This window comes from Misgurnus anguillicaudatus, chromosome 13 (genome assembly GCF_027580225.2).
Source record: "Misgurnus anguillicaudatus chromosome 13, ASM2758022v2, whole genome shotgun sequence".
NCBI classification, from domain to species: Eukaryota; Metazoa; Chordata; class Actinopteri; order Cypriniformes; family Cobitidae; genus Misgurnus; species Misgurnus anguillicaudatus.
This window is the reverse complement of record NC_073349.2, coordinates 23,032,961-23,053,383: the sequence shown is the minus strand read 5'-3', so window position 1 is coordinate 23,053,383 and position 20,423 is coordinate 23,032,961. Positions and strand designations below refer to the sequence as shown.

At 37.1% G+C, this 20,423-nt stretch overlaps 2 protein-coding genes and 2 long non-coding RNA genes across 6 annotated transcripts in view; 2 read left to right on the top strand and 2 right to left on the bottom strand.

The window, feature by feature from the left end:
* The window catches only part of slc2a12 (solute carrier family 2 member 12), a 46,579-nt gene extending 41,655 nt beyond the window's left edge, over positions 1-4,924 (top strand). Inside the window, exon 7 of the transcript XR_008639855.2 lies at positions 3,853-4,924. The gene's annotated coding sequence lies outside the window, so the exon portion shown is untranslated. The remainder of the gene's footprint in view (positions 1-3,852) is intronic.
* The window catches only part of LOC129431514 (uncharacterized), a 41,282-nt gene that overhangs the window by 15,136 nt on the left and 5,723 nt on the right, over positions 1-20,423 (bottom strand). The window lies entirely within an intron of this gene.
* tcf21 (transcription factor 21) lies at positions 5,530-7,224 on the top strand. The gene is made up of 2 exons (XM_055189447.2): positions 5,530-6,178; positions 6,771-7,224. The coding sequence occupies exons 1-2, from the start codon at positions 5,729-5,731 to the stop codon at positions 6,858-6,860; spliced, it is 540 nt and encodes a 179-aa protein (XP_055045422.1). The 5' UTR covers positions 5,530-5,728; the 3' UTR covers positions 6,861-7,224.
* Positions 15,123-18,102, bottom strand: LOC129443823 (uncharacterized). Its single transcript, XR_012372927.1, has 5 exons — positions 17,787-18,102; positions 17,174-17,238; positions 17,057-17,090; positions 15,835-15,897; positions 15,123-15,417 (listed from the first exon to the last, which is right to left on the bottom strand). It is a non-coding gene; the product is annotated as an uncharacterized lncRNA (long non-coding RNA).

The window sequence follows — 20,423 nt, the reverse complement described above, 5'->3', positions numbered from 1 at the left end:
GTCGGTTTAGGGTTAGATTTACATAATGACATCCCTACCCAAACCTTACCCTAACCCCAATGCCAGGCGACAACTGTTTAATTTCGCGTACCTAATAGTATTGAAGTCCCCAGTTCGTCAAAAAATGACGCGAAAGGTATACCCTCCGCGTCAACATATTGACGCATGGTCAAGTGTCATCAAATATTGACGCCATGGGTGTGAGACTGTGTTAGAATCTCAAACCTTTTGGACACAGGAGGTTTGATACTTGAGTTCTGCTGGGAAATTTGGGGGTTGTTAAGGTTATACAAAGGTTTTCGCTCTTCTGCGCTCTTATCCTGATGATAATTTTCATTAGAATAGAGAGTTTGTCCCTTGTGACTCACATACACAAAAATTGCATCCTTCCTTTTCTGTCATCTTTCAATTAATTACTCATACACACATGCTTTCATTCACTGAAGCTATTTAAATGGCTACATACCGTAAACTTCTATTGTTTTTATATAGAGCTGGCATTTTTTTAATCCTAACTTACAGCCTAATAAAAACCTATGCAATTTTAGAATAAAAATTTACATTTACTTTATATGTCATTATTACAAATGAGAACATCCCAAATGACCCTAAAGGTAAATTTAGTCTGATTTTTATTAAGTTCTAGGATAAAATGTATCCCCAAAGTATAGTTAAGCATGCACACACATACCGTCATACATGCACCTGGTGTGTGTGTGTGTGTGTGTACGCATAGACTGTAAGTTATGAGAAGAGGAGCAGTAGGTTGAGTGTGATGAAGCCGATGTAAAAGAGAGAGTCATTTATCTCTGGCCGTGTGAGAGATAGAATGTAAATAACCTCAGCCTCACAAGATCGATTTATCAGACACTCGGCTCAATCTCGCGAACCGTCCCGTAAACACAGCTTTGGGGTGACCTCACATCTGTCCAACCGTCCCCACATGCAACTTTAGGATGAACCCAGAGTGTGTGAATGTCTTTCTTTTATATAAACATATCTTTAAAAGAAACGTCTATTGAGAATTATTAGATCTGGAGAAGGTTTTTTACATCCCGATTAAGATGATTAATGATAAAATTGGTGCTGTCAACATTTTCCACAAAACAGTTGGGGTAAAAAATGCTATTTGCAAATGTTCTGTTGAATTACATTTTTAAAAACGAATGCATTGACCCTCACATTGAAGTGCAGAATATAGGTTGGACATCTTTCCAGATGGAAACCGAGTAACTTGAATGGAAAAAAAATGAAAACATAAGGTAGATGTGTAGGAGTGGAGGCCGGTGACTTCTTTTTTCGAGCGCGCTTGATGCGAAGTTCGTCACAACATGTATGTAGTTCATCGTGTGTGTGGTTCCTTTTTTCAAAATATGTGTTCTGCGCATCGAGAGATCCCGTGTGCATCACGTGTTTTGTCAAAATAAGTGCCTGCTGCAGAAGCGTCAAAACCGTTTATAATAGAAGAGACGCTCATGTTCACAAAATACACGCAAGACACTCCCTTAACACTAAACTCTGATTACGCATGAGATTATGCGAGTATCTGGCAAACGCGAGCATCTCTTTTATCATAAACCCTTTAGACGCGTGTGCAGCAGGCACTTATTTTGACAAGACACGTGATGCACATATGTTCAATTGATGGGACAAACACATATTTTGAAAATGCAAGACGCTCCGAACACTAATTTTGAATTAGCGCCCCTCGGATGAGCAGTCACGAGCCGCCACTGATCTGTAGTAAACTTTAGTGTCTGGATTAATTGTCATGCTTCTATGGCTAAAATTGTCCATGACCCTTTAGAAAGGTTTGTAGCATTGTGCATTAACACCTACAGTAATGATCACCACTGCTCTTCTATATTATATTCATAATATTATGCTTCTAAAAGGATTTCTCTCTTAAAAAATATTCACGTCCGGTGAGGTTGTGCCCTCCCTAAAACATTGCGACAAGCCAAAAAATTCTGCATTCCGACTATGGACGTTGACCTTGGCAGTTAAAAGCTCCAATGCAGGGAGTACAGCCACTCCTAGCTACACTACCCCCAAACACACACACACCAACACAAACACAAGCCACACGCATACACAACTACAAAACGCACCCAGCTGCAAGACATCTTGATAATATCCGACAGCTGATCCATTCCAGGTCAGTGTCCATCCCAGACTACACTTTATGGCCCTCTGTATCTTTCTGGTTGCATCTCATGTCCCTTGTGACACAGTAACTGTCCTACAGGTCAGATGCACAGACATGACTATAGCATTTGGGACTGGTCTTCATTATTATCTACCTACAGATTTGTTTGATACATTGCCATTTATCGCATGTGTCAGACTAACACATTTTAAAATAGTTCTTAAGCAGCATTTAAAACCACACCATCCATCTATATTAAACAGTTTGTCAGATATAAACTCTTTCATGGGGTGTTATGTTTTTATGAACTGACTCAACAATGTTTGACCCAAGAACTGGATCATTTGTATTCAAGCCAGTACATTTTGTTATTCTAATTCACCTCTTTTACCGAGGTTGTACAATTTTTCCTCACATATAGTGTAATTCTGTCGGTTTGTTAAATGCCATGTTGCTGAGTGTGTCGTTGAAGCACATGTAAGATTAAGTGTGTGTGCAGTTGTTGGGATCTGTCATCTTATGAGTTGGGTGACTGAGGTTGTGTGTGTGTGTGTGTGTATTTCAGTGTGTAAGTTTGTGTGTGTGTCTGTTCTTAAGCTCTAAGTCGGATGCGGACATTTAAGTGTCCAGTTTCTGGCAACCTTTGACCCTTCAGAGCTAATTAGTGATATCCTCTCTAACACCACTGAGAAAACCTCATTCTGTGACATTTGTTCGGTCGGACTTCATTATTCTTCTTTTTAACAGGCTGCTTTCACCTGTTGCTGTCTGTAACCATTATAGCAGACAAACTGCGATACAAGCTGATATGCAGTCAGTAATTACAAAAGACTTCTGAAATAAAGTTACCGGTTTGTTCAATGTCCTAATACAAGTTGTGACATTTTTTTATGATATAATTCATTATTCTTTTAACCATCCTTTTAAAATATAATACAAATTTTGAATAAAAAGTAAAAAATCTTAATGACATGTGATACTTAAATTATGAATAAATATGCCTTTTATTAGACAGCAGTCATGATCAGAGTGGAACATTAATCTCTAAAAAATGATGGTTTATTTTGGGTCAAAAATGGATGAACCAAGCCGATGGGTTAAATTAACCCACAAAATTTTTATATTTGATTAAAACAACCCAGCATAGGTTAATTTACAGGTTAGATTTGTCCCATTTTGACCCAATATTATTCAAAATTTGAGCATATTATAAGATTTTTTTATTATTGTAAAATGTGTAGATGATAGTACTAAATTCTTTTCTCTTTTTTTGCATTTGTCAGATTATCCAAAGCAATTTATAATGCATTTAAGGTATGCAATTGTTTTATGGGGTAGGGCTCTGTTAAATGGGCTCAATATGTTAAAAACAAATTTAATACTGATATTTTTTACCTTAACTGAATAAAGGTTTGTGTGTGGAGATTTTATGTTATTCACTTGTAATTTAAAGTGTTAAAATTTTTAAAGTGTGTAATGCACTGTTTAATAACAAAATTCAATAATTTATCAAATTAGTAGCCTACTACTTACTCTTCTAGTAAATATGTACATTTTTACAGACATCTGATATATAAAAATATGGATGTGGGTAAAATATATTATATAAATGCATGATAAAATATGATTACTGTAGATCCCTACATTAAGTACAATAGGTGCTGTTTTGTATTAACATATCTGTTTATCTTTCTGTGTTTTAGTGTCAAGGAAGATGAGCTGAAACTGTGACTGTGGTTTTCAGGAACACTGAGGCTATTTTAAACCCTTCATGTAATGCTGCACTAGGACAGGATGATTAATCTTATATCCCTCTTTCGTTTTTTTTAACCAGCCCACCCACAAGGGAAGGAGACACAGAAACACTCAGATAGTCATAGATTTTCTAATTAGTATAAAATGTTCAACTTTATAACAGCTTGATTTGCCAAATCTGACTTGCAAGGAATGAGATCTTCCCATTTGTCTGCCAGGTTAAGAACTAGAGCAATGTTGAAACATCATTTGATATACAGAGGTATAAAGACAGACAAGAGATGCTGTTTTTAGACACCAAAAGTCTTTTGTGTCAGAGGCCAGATCTCTTATCACCATATATACATATTTTTTGGAAATGTATTAACTTGTAATAAATTGATTATTGTTCATTTTCTCATTTACAAACAATATGTGCATCACCATAACTGAAAGCATCACTGGATGATGGGCACAAACTGAAATTCTGAGGAGAGACCAGATACCCCCGTGTGTGTCGTAGCAATCATCGCCTGATTTAAAACCACTCCTGAGTCGCATTTAACGCCGCCACTTAGTACCTCGGCAGATCGGGATGTTTTGGCTTGAATTAGGAGGTTGTATTAGAGACCGGTGTGGGGTGCCATTAAAATAGCAAAACATGGGGTTTGGGGACGCGGAGTATCCATTTCACGTGCCCCTTCGGAGGCGCCAGTGGGCCATTTGAGAAGCTTCTCGTGGGATCCTATTAGAGGGCATCGGTGCTGAAAGCTTCACGGGCTCTCCCATGAGCAATGCGCGATTGCGTGTAGGGTCATCACTGTACCATCTGAAAAATCCCACTGTACAAGTGCGCGCGCGCGACTGTTATTTCCGGTTCAAGACCCATCATTATAATCTCGATCTTGCCACCTGTTAGTTCAAAGGGAACGTGCAGGTGTTCTGGCACTTGGTGTGGAAAACACAAACGTTTACTTTGCCTGTTAATGTAAACTAGCACATAATTATAATGTTATAACTTCCATCTGATATTAGTTTATACAATACGAACATAATATCAGATGTAAAATTAATAAAATTTTGTTCGAATATGGAATAATAATAATCAGGCAAATAATAATAATAATATCAATAATAATAATAATTTATATATTATTATTATTATGTGCTTTGTAAAATTCTGTTTAGTTAAGTAAATAATTATAGTCTGTTTTTAAATATCTTTTCAGAAGATTTCGTTAATATGTGCAGTTTCTTGATTTTGGTTATCTTATCAGATGTTTAGATCCCTTTAAGAATTTTTATAAAATAGTAAATAGGGAACAGAGAGAGCTAGGGGCTGTGAATTATTTTGTGTAATGTTAACTTGTATACAATTATTATGAATAATATTTTGTTGTGTTTTAAATAATCTCTTCGCTGAAATTTTAAAGGGATGGGAAAAAAAACTTAGATTTGTTGCAATGAATTGATACAATTTTATAATCTGGATCTCTTTATTTTTGCTGCATACGTGAGAAAGGGCAACATTACCTCGTTGCACACAGCGTTTAGAAAAAATTGTTGTGATTCGATCACTTGAGAAGAAATATCTGAACAGATTTTCTCAACTTCTCAAAAGAAGTATACGGAGCAGCGTGCAGGGGGCACGCCCCTAAGCGCGGGAGATAAATGGAAAGATGCTTCAGCGCCTGAGTTACAAGTTACGATCATCCTCCGCTCGCGCATGACGCACGGGACACGTTTCTATTCCAAAGACAGTTTCGTTATCTCAAAGTTCGTTTAGAGAACCACAAACTCACATCTTCTCAGACTTTCTCCTGAGTTCCTCGCATCTGGTTTAACATGTCAACCGGTTCCATCAGCGACGTGGATGAATTTCACGAGGCTGAACTGTTGGATGGTCTTTTGAAATTCGGTTCCGGTAAAGATCCGGGGACATCAAACGAGAGCACAGAGGACAGTTCCAACTGCGAAGGGACCTCGGTTACAGATTTTACCACAACCACAGGAAAACGGCGCAAATCAGCGCCCATGCGGAAATCTGCGCCCCACGGTGTGGCCCAAGAAGGCAAGCCGGGACAGAGGAACGCGGCAAACGCGCGCGAGAGGGCAAGGATGCGCGTGTTGAGCAAAGCATTCTCCCGGTTGAAGACGACTTTACCGTGGGTCCCGCCGGACACCAAACTTTCCAAGTTGGACACCTTGCGTCTCGCCTCCAGCTACATCGCGCACCTGCGACAGATACTTGCCAATGACAAATACGAGAATGGCTATATCCATCCTGTCAACCTGGTGAGAGGCTTAATCATTTCATTCAAATGTAACACTCTTTTGTGCTTTATAGACAATTCACTGAGATCCTCATGAACAGGATATTGTTTAGCTTGCATCTATACATGGTAACATTGCAGGCCAAAATTATTTTGCATTCCTCTGAAATCATTAGGCCTTAAGACCTTTCATGTTTATTGGGGGATCGACGAGGAGCTTATCATTCATAAACGTTTATCTTTATTTTGAATCAGCCAATATTTATTTAGGCACAAAAAAACACTTTAAGTTGACAATAGTGGTGTACAAACAAATCAAGGAACTACAGGAAATACATTTATATGACAAAGTAAATGAGTCTGACAAGTACTTTTTATAAAGGAAAATGTATCATTATGGTCAATAAATATTAGAAACATCTTACACGATATTAGGCTACCATTAGGCCTATTTATTTACTTTAAAAAATATGGTTATTCTTTCTGTGATCTCATATGTGGGTATTATGGGATATACAGACCAAACAGTATTTTTTTAAAATTTGGTATGTCTGAAAATAACTTTCACATTTATTTCGTTTTCAGTCATTTAATCAATTTCTTTTTCTCCACAGACCTGGCCATTTATGGTTGCGGGCAAACCGGAAAATGAACTTAAAGAAATGCTGAATTCAACGCGTTTATGTGGGACTACAGCTTCCTGAGGCACGAAATGGACTTAAAACATGGACCAAGTTTAAGTATTTTTATTAAGACTAAATAACCACATCATCTCCTATCTAAACACGAGTGGGAATACATGGGGACAACATCTTCACTCGCATTCCTGTAAAGAGAAATTAATATCTAGCTATTTAAATATTCACACGTGGGCCTTGCTGGTTCAAGGCAACACAGTGTGGTTTTTATTCATTGTTTTATATAAATGCTGTCATCACTTTGTTTTTATATATAAAAAAAATAAAACCAAAAATTATAAATGTAAAATAGCGACAAGAACTTAAACCGCCTTTGCTGTTGGTGGTTAATAATTATGGAACAAATAAAAATTGCTGATGTTATATTTTATTTTATTAGGCTATATGGTTTTGATTAAACATGCAAGGATAGTTCATGTTTACTCGCTTTGACCTGTATGAACCTTGTTATCATTCTGCTCCACCTTTTTCTCCCAAAATCTGTGACGAGGGGACATGTCACCCTGCCTTCAAGAGATAACATGATTAATTCCCTTAATCGGAAGAAACGTAAACCTTTTCGTTATCATGATATATCTGTTATCAGATAAGCATAGCTTTAACCGTTTTGAAAATAAAGAGAAAAATATTTTTTAATGCTTATAATGCTTCTGTCTTCTAAAGTCTTCTCCAGAGCTAAAGAGGGAAATACATTTTTTTTTTTTTTTGAGTCAGGGGAATTAAAGTAGGCTAGTCAGTCCAGAAAAATGTAGTCTGACGTGGTCCGTGTTTAAGGTCAGTTGTTTTTAGACCAGTAAATCGCGCGGCTCTTAATCTCGCGGCGTAGTCGTTGTTTAATTTCGCGCGGGGTTGTGACCGTTATGTTTATAGCGCACGGACAGATATTTATGCGTCACTCCTACAAAGGGGTTCGAGCCTGAGTTACCGATGATGGGACTCCCGATGCCACATCCACGCCGGGGCCGTACCGCTTAGAAAAACACTTAACTGTATTCCACGCTAAACTAGTCATCACTGTTCACTCACAGAGTTAGAGAAATCCACGCGGTGAGACAAAACGTTTTGATGGCGCAAGACAATAACAAGCCCGCCGCCATCATCCATCACGCGCTGTTATTGTAAGGAGAGGCTGAGAGAGCGAGGGAGGCTTAGCCTACACACACACACACACACACACACACACACACACACACACACACACACACACGGCACTCACACACCCACACAGACTTGAGCAATAATTCCACGCTCATTGTGAAATTTGCTGTTTTGAACATATACGGTTTGAAAAGTGATACTGCTATACTCCAATTAAATGTAATTTGTTTAATTCTGTTTCACATTTGATTTTGACCCCAAACATTTTGTCAGGATAATAATAGGCCTATAACATTTATGCATGTAAGGCTCTTTTATCCAAAGCAATTAGCCTATTCATTTTATTAATCACGTGTGTTGCCTGGGGATCGAACCAATGGCCCTTTACCCAATGCTCTACCGAGAAACAGGAATTTAAATATTAAATTAAACAATAATTGCATAAATAACCTGTAGACAGCTCATAGAGAATTGCAAAGACAGTGACATTTTTTTTATGAAAACTTGGCAAAATTTGGAGGCAACACAGAGGACGACCTTTTCTCACGGGATCCTCACCACATCTGTCTCTATGTGTCATCATCTAAAAATCAAAAGAACTTATCCATATTATTTAAAAGAGTTCCCATTATTTCCTTCATCGTGTATATATATCACCAGGGATAAGTCAAGTCGCTCCATCACCGTAAGACCACCGCCGAGAACACTGAACAGTGTCCGGGTCAGCTGCGCTCTGCCCGGCAGCGGGAAGAGAAGAAGGAGGCAGGGGAGGTTCGGTCATTATAAAGATAAAGTGGACCCTTGATTCCCATGCACTGCAAGAAGATGGCTAATTGTTTTGTTGGACGGCTGCCCAAAGCTCTTTTATATAGTCCTAAAGTCTCTTGAGGGGGAACATTGGCATGTGGTCTAGTTGCGCATACTCTAAAAACTGCCACAGATAAGCGTGCGTGTCAGTTAATGTTTATGATGAAGAAGTTGGTTTAAAACAGAGCTGATGTTAAATCACTCGTGTCTGGAGAGTATCTGAGAGCGACATACAATAAAGGTCTAAAAGGGGTTCTTGTAGGGATGCGCATTGAACATCTATTTTTAGTTCCCCAAAGACCCTATCAGTCAAAGGTCTTAAAATAGCCATTTTTTTCTTTTCTTCTCATAGTGTTATATATTCTATTAGGGTCACGTATGTCAATAGTTTTAATTAAATTAATCTAATCAAATCACAGTAAGTTTTTATTTCAAATATTAACATAACTATGATCAGGGACCTCATTTCTAAAGCGTGTGTATACGTCTGGAAACGTGCGTAGGCCAGTTCCCACGCAAAGGTTGTGATCTATAAAAAAACAACTTGACAGGTGAATGGACTTGAAGGGTGGGATCTGATGATGATTCACGTATGCACACTTGCAGGTGATCTGTGATTTATAAAGGGAACATTGCTTTGTTTTATAAGTCTTAATATTTTTGGCTTATGATATTTTTGGCTTTTGTGCGTAGTGGATCCTACACACAGTTTTATAAACGAGACCCCAGGGCTTTTTAAATGATCTTTTGTGAATTAAACATTGTGAGCTAGAAATGGTATCAATCACGACACAATAGATTTCAGCACCTAGACACTGAACAGCGACTGCAGCAACCATATAATAAAAAGAGACCAAGTAAGGAAGTCAAGCTTAAATCTATTATCGCAAATAAGAGTGGTGTTAAAAACAAACAAAAAATAGTATTTATTATGAGGTAAATTATTTAGGAATTAATCATATAATCATATTTATTATTCAGATTTATTTATTCTTATCATGTTCTTATCATATTTAAAAAGCACAGATTAGATCTTTAGATACATGATTCTTTAGACCTATGGATATGTGAAAAAAGTATTTTTTCCCCTTTTTTCAGAATCATATGTAAAAAAAACATTTTGTGAAAGTATAACTTTGATTTTCTTAATATTGACTGAATAAAGCCATGTCAAATTATTTAAATCAAACTTTAATTACGTTAAAAGACTTTATAGCCTGGATCACAGACAGAGTCACAAATCCTCTTGGATAAATCTCTTGGTCACGTGAGTGCTGGACCCACTTTGACGCAAATGCCATGCGTTTAAAAATTGAAAAACTGAGAGTGGCTTCAACGTCCTGCAGGGGGAGCGATAAGCCAAACTATTTCCCCAAACTGTGCGTTCACATGATTACATGACTGTGTTTTATTAAAATGACCACAAAGTGGCAGTAAAGCTATAGTCAGGCTACCACGATCTCTTTTAAAACCCAAGTCCTGCTAGTCAAAGGCTTTCCAAGGCTTGAATGTGTATGTTTATTTATCTGTATAAGTCCTACAAAATATATAGTTCTATTTAATAAACAAACCACATATGCTGAGGAAAAGGTGGTAAACCACACAACAAACTAAAACAGGTAAGATATACAATTGGGTCTGTGTACACTGTAAAAAAAAATTTCGTAAAAAAACGGTCAAATGACTGGCAGCTACGGCTGCCAAACAAAAACCGTAAAATTAAAGTAAAATTTCTTAATTCCAAAAAAGATCAAAAACAATTAATTTACAGATTTTTTCTTTAAAAGTTCTGCAGAGAAATACTGTTATTTTACGGATTTTCCCCAGATTATTATGGTTAAACACCTTTAATAAACTGACAGCGCTGAGAGTTTTGCAGAGAAATACTGTTATTTTACGGATTTTCCCCAGATTATTATGGTTAAACACCTTTAATAAACTGACAGCGCTGAGAGTTTTGCAGAGAAATACTGTTATTTTACGGATTTTCACCAGATTATTATGGTCAAACACCTTTAATAAACTGACAGCGCTGAGAGTTTTGCAGAGAAATACTGTTATTTTACAGAGTTTTCCCAGATTATTATGATCAAACACCTTTAATAAACTGATAGCACTGAGAGTTTTGCAGAGAAATACTGTTATTTTACGGATTTTCCCCAGATTATTATGATCAAATACCTTTAAAAAAGTGACAGCCCTAAAAAGTTCTGCAGAGAAATACTGTTATTTTACAGAGTTTTCCCAGATTATTATGATCAAACACCTTTAAAAAAGTGACAGCACTAAAAAGTTCTGCAGAGAAATATTGTTATTTTACACAGTTTTCCCAGATTATTATGATCAAACACCTTTAAAAAAGTGACAGCACTAAACGTTCTGCAGAAAAATAATGTTAATTTACTGATTTTCCCCAGATTCTTTTGGTCAAACACATTGAATAAATTGTCAAGACATGCTCAAGATAGTAAATTAAAAAGATTTATTAAGGATTTTAAGTGTGTAAAAAAACTGTGAATATACAGTGTTACATCTCAAACATCGCTAAATGTATAAAATGTAACCAATGATTCAGTAAAAGAATTACAAATCTTACATGAAATAGATGAAACATTTTACTGTTAAAATCATATTTCTAAAATCATACATCAAATTCTCCTAAAATGTAAGCTTTATGGCTACTGTTAAATATTCTAAACATACTGAAGTAGTACAAAACAGACACATTAACAAGATAACACTTTCACTGTTTCACACAACTACAGATTCTATCACAGATGTAAATTTGCATTATTAACCAATTCTTTATAAACAGCCCCCATAAGTAAAGGATGAAATAATTTATCTATTCTATATAATACAAAAAATGATGGGTTTCTGTCAAACAAGTGTTGGATCAAAAAGGGACAAACCCAAACCGTTGGGTTGGAATTTAACCTATGCCTGGCAGGTTCAAACCAAAATGCTAGGTTGTTTCGTCCCATTTTTGACCCAATACCGGGTTGAACATTAGCCAGGACATTTTGTGACTGCATGGTTACTATTGTGTAATGATGATGTATATAATTTGTGATAAATTAGTAAAGCAAATTGGCAGATTCTTTTTCTTTAGGCAACAGAAAAAGTACATAAATAAGATGTTTATTTACTTGTAAACCGACTTAAATGGCCTTAAAACAATTTGAAGCTATTTGAAATTAGAGGCAACAAGTGTATTTTAAACACAATGATCAAAGATGCAACATACTTGTAGCATCAGGTGAAGTTTTGTTTTAAATTTGGTTTGTTTGTTCTATAATGTAAATATCATAATTACAATTGTTCTATAATTTCAAAATAAAAAACGAATGGTCTGACTTCAGGTTTGTGAAATTACAGTAAGTTAAAGAAATAGTTCACCCAAAAATGAAAGTTCTGTCATCATTTACTCTCTCTCTCATGCCGCTACCTGTTATAAATTTCTTTGTTATGATGAACACGAGAAGATATTTTGAATGTTTGTAACCAAACGGATCATGATCACCGTGGTGTTCATAGAATGTGTGTGTGTGTGGGGGGGGGGGGGGCGTTATATTTATGCATGATATACATTGATGCATATTGTCTTATATATATATATATAATGCATACATATACAGCGGGGAAAATAAGTATTTGACACATCAGCATCCCCATCAGCAAGGGGATTTCCAAGTGGGCTATTGACACAAAATTTCTACCAGATGTAGCCATCAAGCCAAACACCGAATTCATACAAAGGAACATTTACAAGTTGATTCATAATAAATAAAGCGAAATGCCACAGGGAATAAGTATTGAACACAACTGATGGCCTATAAATGCTTCTCATTACCCAGGAGGCACACAGGAAAGACTTCATGATGGGTAAAAGCAAAGAACTTTCTCAAGATCCTCGTAATCTTATTGTTGAAAAGCATTTTGATGGGAATGGTTATAGGCGCATTTCCAGAATGCTGAATGTTCCTGTGAGCACTGTGGGGGCCATTATCCAGAAATGGTAAGAGCATCACTTCACCATAAACCGGCTACAATCAGGTCCTCCAAGTAAGATCCCTGTCCAAGGAGTGCAAAGAATAATCAGGAGAGTTCTCCATGAGCCAAGAACCACTCGGGCAGAACTTCAGGAAGACCTCGCATCAAGGTCTAAACTATAAGCAATGCACTGAACCGCCATGGCATCCATGCACGCTCACAACGCAAGACTCCATTGCTGAACAAAAAGCATGTTGAGGCTCGGTTAAAGTTTGCGAAAGAGCATTTGGAGAAGCCTGTGGATTATTGGGAGACTATAGTATGGTCAGATGAAAGCAAAATTTAACTTTTTGGCAGTCATTCTACACACCATGTTTGAAGAAGAAATGGCACTGCCCACCACCCCAAGAACACCATACAAACAGTTAAGTTTGGGGGTGGAACCATAATGGTTTGGGGCTGCTTTTCAGCAAGGGGTACTGGCAGACTTCATATTATTGAAGGCAGGATGAATAGAGAAATGTACCGGGACATTCTGGATAAAAATCTGCTGCCATCTACCAGAAAGCTAAAAATGAAAAGAGGGTGGACATTTCAGCAAGACAATGATCCCACACACAAGGCCAAGGAAACAATGAAGTGGTCAGTCAATCACCTGATACAAATCCCATAGAAAATCTATGGAGAGAACTAAAGATCAAAGTTCATAAAAGAGGCCCAATGAACCTTCAAGATTTAAAGACCATTTGTATGGAAGAATGAGCCAGAATCACTCCTGAGCAATGAAGACGACTGGTCTCTCCATACAACAACTAGAAGCTGTAATCACCAACAAAGGCTTTTCTATAAAGTATTAAATATGTGTGTTCAATACTTATTCCCTGTGTCATTTCGCCTTATTTATTATGACTCAACGTGTATACTTAAATGTTCTGATTTCTTTGTATGAATTCAACACTTGGCTTGATGGCTACATCTGGCTATATCACTTAGAAATCCCCTTACCGACAAAAATGCTGATGTGTCAAATACCCACTCTCCCCACTGTATTTTAAAAAATAAAAATTTAAACAATGATCAGATATACATTTCTTAACGAACATGCTTGTTCACAGGCGCCAGTTTCTTTTTCCGCCGGTGGGTGCTCGTCACAACGTCAAGCAATGCTTAGGTTACTTAGCAATGACAGATGCTCTGGAGCACCTACATGCTTTGAAAAAAAGGAAGTTTTGCTGTGCAAGATTGTAATTAATTTGTTTGTGACGTGCACACCATCGCGGGTCCCACTTTACCATCGTGGGTCGCACTTCACCACCGTGGTTGTGTGTGGTTATGACAACCGTCACAGCCCTAATCATGAGCCCCATTCACTTCCACAGTAGGAAAAAATAATATTATGGAAGTGAATGGGGCTTATGAACGGTTTGGTTAAAAACATTCCTCAAAATATCTTCCTTTGTGTTCATCAGAACAAAGAAACCTATACAGGTTTGCAACAAAATGAGAGTGAGTAAATTATGACAGAATTTCAGTTTTTTCCTATATTGGTTCTACACGGAAATCTCCCGGAAGTTAGGTTTGGGCCACAAAAGCGTTTATGTATGTTACTGTCGCTGAAACCGTCTATAACAGGGTTCCTCAAATCCTACCCTGGAGAACCGCTGCCCTGCAGAGTTTAGCATCAACCCTGATCAAACCCATCTACCTCAGGTATGTTTGATTAAAGAAGACACACAGTTTTTCAATATTTTACCATGTTCTTATCTCAACTTAGATCAATCAATACATACTTATCTTTTTTCAATGCATGCACTTCCAATCTTTGTACAGCGCGTCGTGAATGCGCCAGCACCTAGCCCAGCCCCATTAATTCCCTAGGATCCAAACAGGGATTAATTTAAAAGCCACCAAACACTTCCATGTTTTTTCCTATTTAAAGACTGTTACATGAGTAGTTACACGAGTAAGTGTGGTGGCACAAAATAAAACTTTTGTTTTGTTCCTAAGGAATGAATTGGGCTTGGGTAAATGCCAACACATTCACGACGCGCTGCACAAAGACCAAAAGTGCACACATTGAAAAAAAGGATTTGTATTGATTTGTCTAAGTTGAGGTGATAACATAAAAAATATTGAAAAACCTGTGGTGTCTTCCCTTAAGGTTGAAGCCAACTCTGCAGGGCACCGGCTCTCCAGGGTAAGATGGGAGGAACCATGGTCTATACAGAGATAAGACGAAAAGAAAATGCCATTAATATTTTTTTCAAGGCAGTTCCCTTCAGATGGGGCATTCATATAACAAACGTTGTGTCTACAATACAGATTGGCCTGAAATTAAACAAGAAAAATCTGTACAGTTCCGGCAAGTGAATCTGTGCATATAAAATGTTTTCATTTGTGAAACAGGTGGAGAAAGCAACAAATTGTGCCATTTTAGCTTGTATTTTCAATATCAGTATTATATCAGTTTTACATTTTTACCTGGGGCTATCTTTTAATTCAGAAACATACAGTAACTATACAAGTATATTAATATCTAGCATAAGTATACAAATATAATAAAATAAACATTACAAATACCAAAATGTCAGAGATTCTGTACCAGATGTGACAGATAAAGAAAAATTCTCCAAGCTGCCAAAAATCACCTTGATCCTTGGTGCATCTAGGGGATAAAAAAGAACACAATATAATTCACTGAAAAGTATTGTACCTTTCCTTTAAACAAGATTATTTTTTATTAACATTTTTAACCAAATTTGACACTGAAACATTCTGGCAGTGTAAACTAGTGATGCCCGCATTGAAAAATATAGGGATGTATTAATTAGTCTAAGTTGAGGTAAGAACATAGTAAAATATTGACAAACTGTGGTGTTTTCCTTTAATATAGAGATAGAATAATGATAAACATTTTTATAACATTATGTAGACCCACAAATTAGTATTTTTTGTAAAATAAAATGTGCTTCCCTAACAAAAGAAAGTCAGATACATCAGGGATGGCACGATAATTTTTATTTCTCTACACTATGCCTTAAAATTGATAAAGCTGGTTTTATATTTGCCAGTTAATACTTACTAGTGTTGGATTTGTCTTTCTGTTGGTGCCTATTCTTACTGTAAACAATGCTTCAATGTTGATCTAAAAGAAAAAAGAAAGAATTAATGTGTTTCATCTTTAGCAGTTATCACTGTTGGAAAATGGAATTTAAAAACATGTTTAAGCCAAAAAATTATCACCTTTTCAAGACGAGCATGCTGTATAATACATTTCTGAGAAGTTACTATTATTATTATTAAAAATGGTAGAACGTACAAAATATATTTTTTATCTACCATCATCAAATGTCCCATGTTCCCCACATGTATGTGGTATAAGGAACACATGAATTAGGGTCAGCTTACACTTTAGCTTCTTCATCAAATTTTCTTTCCGATCAAATGCTCTTTTTTAACACTGAAGCACCCTGCCCTCTTGGAACATGTAGCATTATTTTATGTGGAGGTCATTTTAACTGAAACAGAAAATCACAACCGAACTGTCGAGAAGACCTTCCCTATTTTTTAAATGATCAATAGTGTTTATGGCACAGTCCAGCAAAGTCGCATTTCACAGCTTGTGAGCGCCACAGTTGTATTAAAATAAAATCACAATTAAGATATAAAGTGTTATTACAGAATAAAAACAATGATAACAGTGATATGTAAATTTTGTTGGTGTGTATGCAGCAGTGTTTCTCTTCTACTCATTACTGCTGTTTATAATGTTAAGGCCGTCTAACTGATTGTGATGTTTGATCTCCTCCAAACTGTTTTTGGCAGAGACTCCTACATATGATCCACTCTGTGCTGTCACGCTGGACCGGAGCACCCTGTATGTTTGTGCATTGTAGTGGCAGACTTCATTCACCCCAATGGAAAGCATATTTACACTGTCTGGATCATTCCTATCCCCTACTTCATGCTAAGAACTAGTAAATGTATGTCTTATCTCATGGGCGTGTGATATCATGTTCAGTGCAATTTAGGGGGCAGGACACATCAGCATATAACTAAAGAGCATTTGAATGAACAGGAAATTTGATGAGAAGATGAAGTCTAGTATTGTTTCATAAAAATTCTAGAGTTACTTTGCTCATGAAGTCACAATAGTGCAGAAGCATGTAAATGCTGTTAAAAACGCTAGGCAGACACCAATTGTGAGCGCTTGCCAACGTTTTTGGCAACGTTGTTGTAGTATTTGTCAATAATTTCCAATAATATGCGAACACAGTCTTTATATATTAGGATAAAATTAATACCTTATGTATGGCGTGGTAGGAGACTTCTCTGGAGCTTGAGGGGGAAACGCACACAAAAACAATATTAGTCATTTTATTTAATGGGATGTGGACTTTCAAAATTGAAACGTTACTCACCAGCTTGAGATAAAACACATTCTCGGTCTCATTTTGACTTAAGTCCCAGCGATCCACAGTAGATCCTAGAAAAAACAGGATTGTATAATCTTCTACAGAGCCCAGTGATCAATTTACACATTCCAAATATACATTACTATTTATGCTTCAAAATAAACGCACTAGTATCACTGATAATCATAATACGGAAAGTACGTCAGGATTTTACGGTCGCAGATTGATTTTAGAGTTTACTTAAAAACTTCGACGAAACTTCTGCTTATATATTATCAACATCAGCTACAGAGCGTGTCAAATGCTTCATATAACTAAACTACCTTGGAAACAACATGTATAACTGCGAAACATTTAGCTTGTTAACCAAAGGTTTTATTAGCGTAGTTACAAGAAAACAAAACACGACAAGAAGCCTTAACGTTACTATAAACGTCTCATCAATTTCAGACATCACGTTATGTGAGCTTGACCTAATAACGACTAACAACACACATTACATTAGCGGTTCTTACATTGATATTTGCAAATATCGTTCTCGGGCTAATCGCGGTTAGCATCTTACTTGAACACTTTCTTTATGCGTCATTAGAAAAATGGTAAAGTAAAAGGTATTTACCTGCTGCAGTTTTCCATATGTCCGGTACCCGTTGGTAAAAGTCTTTGTCCATATTATGTTTTCTAACTTAAGTTCAACCGAATAAAAAAATACCCGATAGAGGTAACCAATTATAGTAAAAGTCAGTAGTGGACCAACCGATGTACTGCTGCAGTTCTGCAGAGTGAACTCCTCCCTCCAGCAGCATCAGCAAATACTACCGGCTGCAGGAGTTTGAAATGTTGAAAAGTGCGCGCTGAATTGTCATAGGCCAGAGATCTGGATGACGGTCAAAACAACCAATCAGGGCTAATAACAACAAGGCGAGACACCCAATAGCGTAATAATAGTGCAACCATCGCAATAGTTATTTTTAAAGTATTATGTGACTACAAAAAACCGTGCGTGCGTGTGTATATATATTGTTAAGAAGGCAATGCACCCATGGTATATTTTAAAAGTCCTAAATGTCTTTTTTGTATGCAAGAGGTGGGAGATGTTGAAGTTACAAATGACATGTCTAAGTAGACATATGGCCAATACATACACACTCTGCTTACATCAGTAACTGAAAGAATTGCTAACGAACAAATCACTGCTGTCTACTGTCCATAAATGAAAGTTGAATAAAAATTAATGTGGCTTTGGACAGAGGCTGAACTGTAAACATGTTAGGCCTATGTGAGAGGAACATGCACCATGCACAAACACTACAGTAAAACTCTCACTTCTTTCCCTACTGTACAGATGCACACACCCCCTCATGAAAATTAACATTTTTTGTTGTTGTAAAAGTGTAGTATTCTCTTTTTTTGGTATATTGATTACTATTAGCAAAACTACACTAACCATGGTTTAACTACAGTAACCATGGTTGAGTTTTGTAAAGGCACACACATGCGAGATATCCCTCACTATAGACATAGTGACTTAAACACTGTACTGTACCCAGTCAACATGTGAGATCACGCGATAATCACAGTAAAATCACATCATTTTCATACTGTGACATTCTCATCTTGTGAGTTATGTGCAAGCTCTTTGTGAATTCAAAATGTTGAGTTCAGTGCACAATGAGTGTGCCATGACCTCACATTGACCATAGTATGGCAACAGCAAGTGTGTCGTAATATGATTTGAGCGGACACTGAGTGTGCTGTGACCTCACCTCAGGGCCATAGTATGAGCGCACAGTGAGTGTGCAGTAACCTCAAATTGTGACAATAGCCTGAGTGACCTCACATTGTTGCACTCACAGTACACTGACCTCTCTTCCGAGGTGCATAAATTCAAAATATGTATTCGGAGTGTTATGTGTGTTGCTTGTCATTTCAAAATATGTGTACATTGCATCATGTGAACCATGTGCATCACGTGTCTTGACAAAATACATGCCTGCTGCACACGCATCAAAAGTTTTTATGATACAAGAGAAGCTCACGTTCACAAAATACTCACAAGATACTAACTTAACAGTAAACTCTGATTACACATGAGATTAAGTGAGTATCTGACAAATGCGAGTGTCTTTTATTATAAACCCCTTCAAAGCATCTGCAGCAGGCTTGTATTTTGACATCCCGCGTGATGCACACAAGTTTACATGACGCGCCAAACACATATTTTGAAATGACGAGCCACACACATGACGGCTGCATACATGTGACAAACTTTGCATTTTGCGCCCTCAAAAAAAGAAGTCACTGGCCGCAACTACTATGTTATGTTCACAATGTGAGATCATGACACACTCACTGTGAGCAGGCACAATTTACAAAGTACCATCAAGATGTTGCTCAGAGAGCTAATATGCTAGCATTTGCTATTTGAAAAACAGGTCACTGAGATGTCAACATTTATTTGCAAATCATACAGTGAACCCTTAACAAGTCATGAACACACACATGCACAGAGCAAGTATCACTGCATCACCCAAACACTGCAATCACTTCCTTCCAGCTGTGGAAATCAAACCAACATCCTCTGGGTTGCAAACAAGTCTGATTCTCTAACCACTAGGCCACAATGCTTAAACACATATCTGTCAATCCTGGTCACTTTTACTTAAAATCTGTGCTTTCTAGAATCTTTATTTGTAGGCTTCTTGATGCCATAACCTTGTTGTTGACATTTTATATGGTATATACACGCCATGCACAGGGCTGTATAAAATGCTGTGTAGAAAGTGTCCTAAATTTTGAGCCTATGATCATTCCTATATTTCTTAAAATTACAGGTAAGAAGGGTGACTTTCTACTCTTGGACCTACGTTTTCCAGACATATGTGTGTTGTCCTGCTATGACAAAGTGAGTGTGCCGTGACCTTACATTATTATGACCATGGAATGAGAGCACAGTTGGACCATGAACTCACATCGTGACCAATGTGAGGTCACTCATACTATTGTTACAATGTACACTAACTTTGTGGCCTAGTGGTTATAGCGAGTCAGACTTTGTAACTCAGAGATTATTTGTTCAATCCCACAGCTAAGTTATTGAAGTGTTGGGGTGTTGCAGTGATAGTTGCCCTGTGTGGGATGTGCATATCTGTGTGTGTGGTTTTTGTGTGTTCATGACTTGCAGTGGATGGGTTCATGCAGAGAGAAATTCATGTCTTTTTTACTTTTTCTTTTATTTTGCCCGATATCAGTTGCA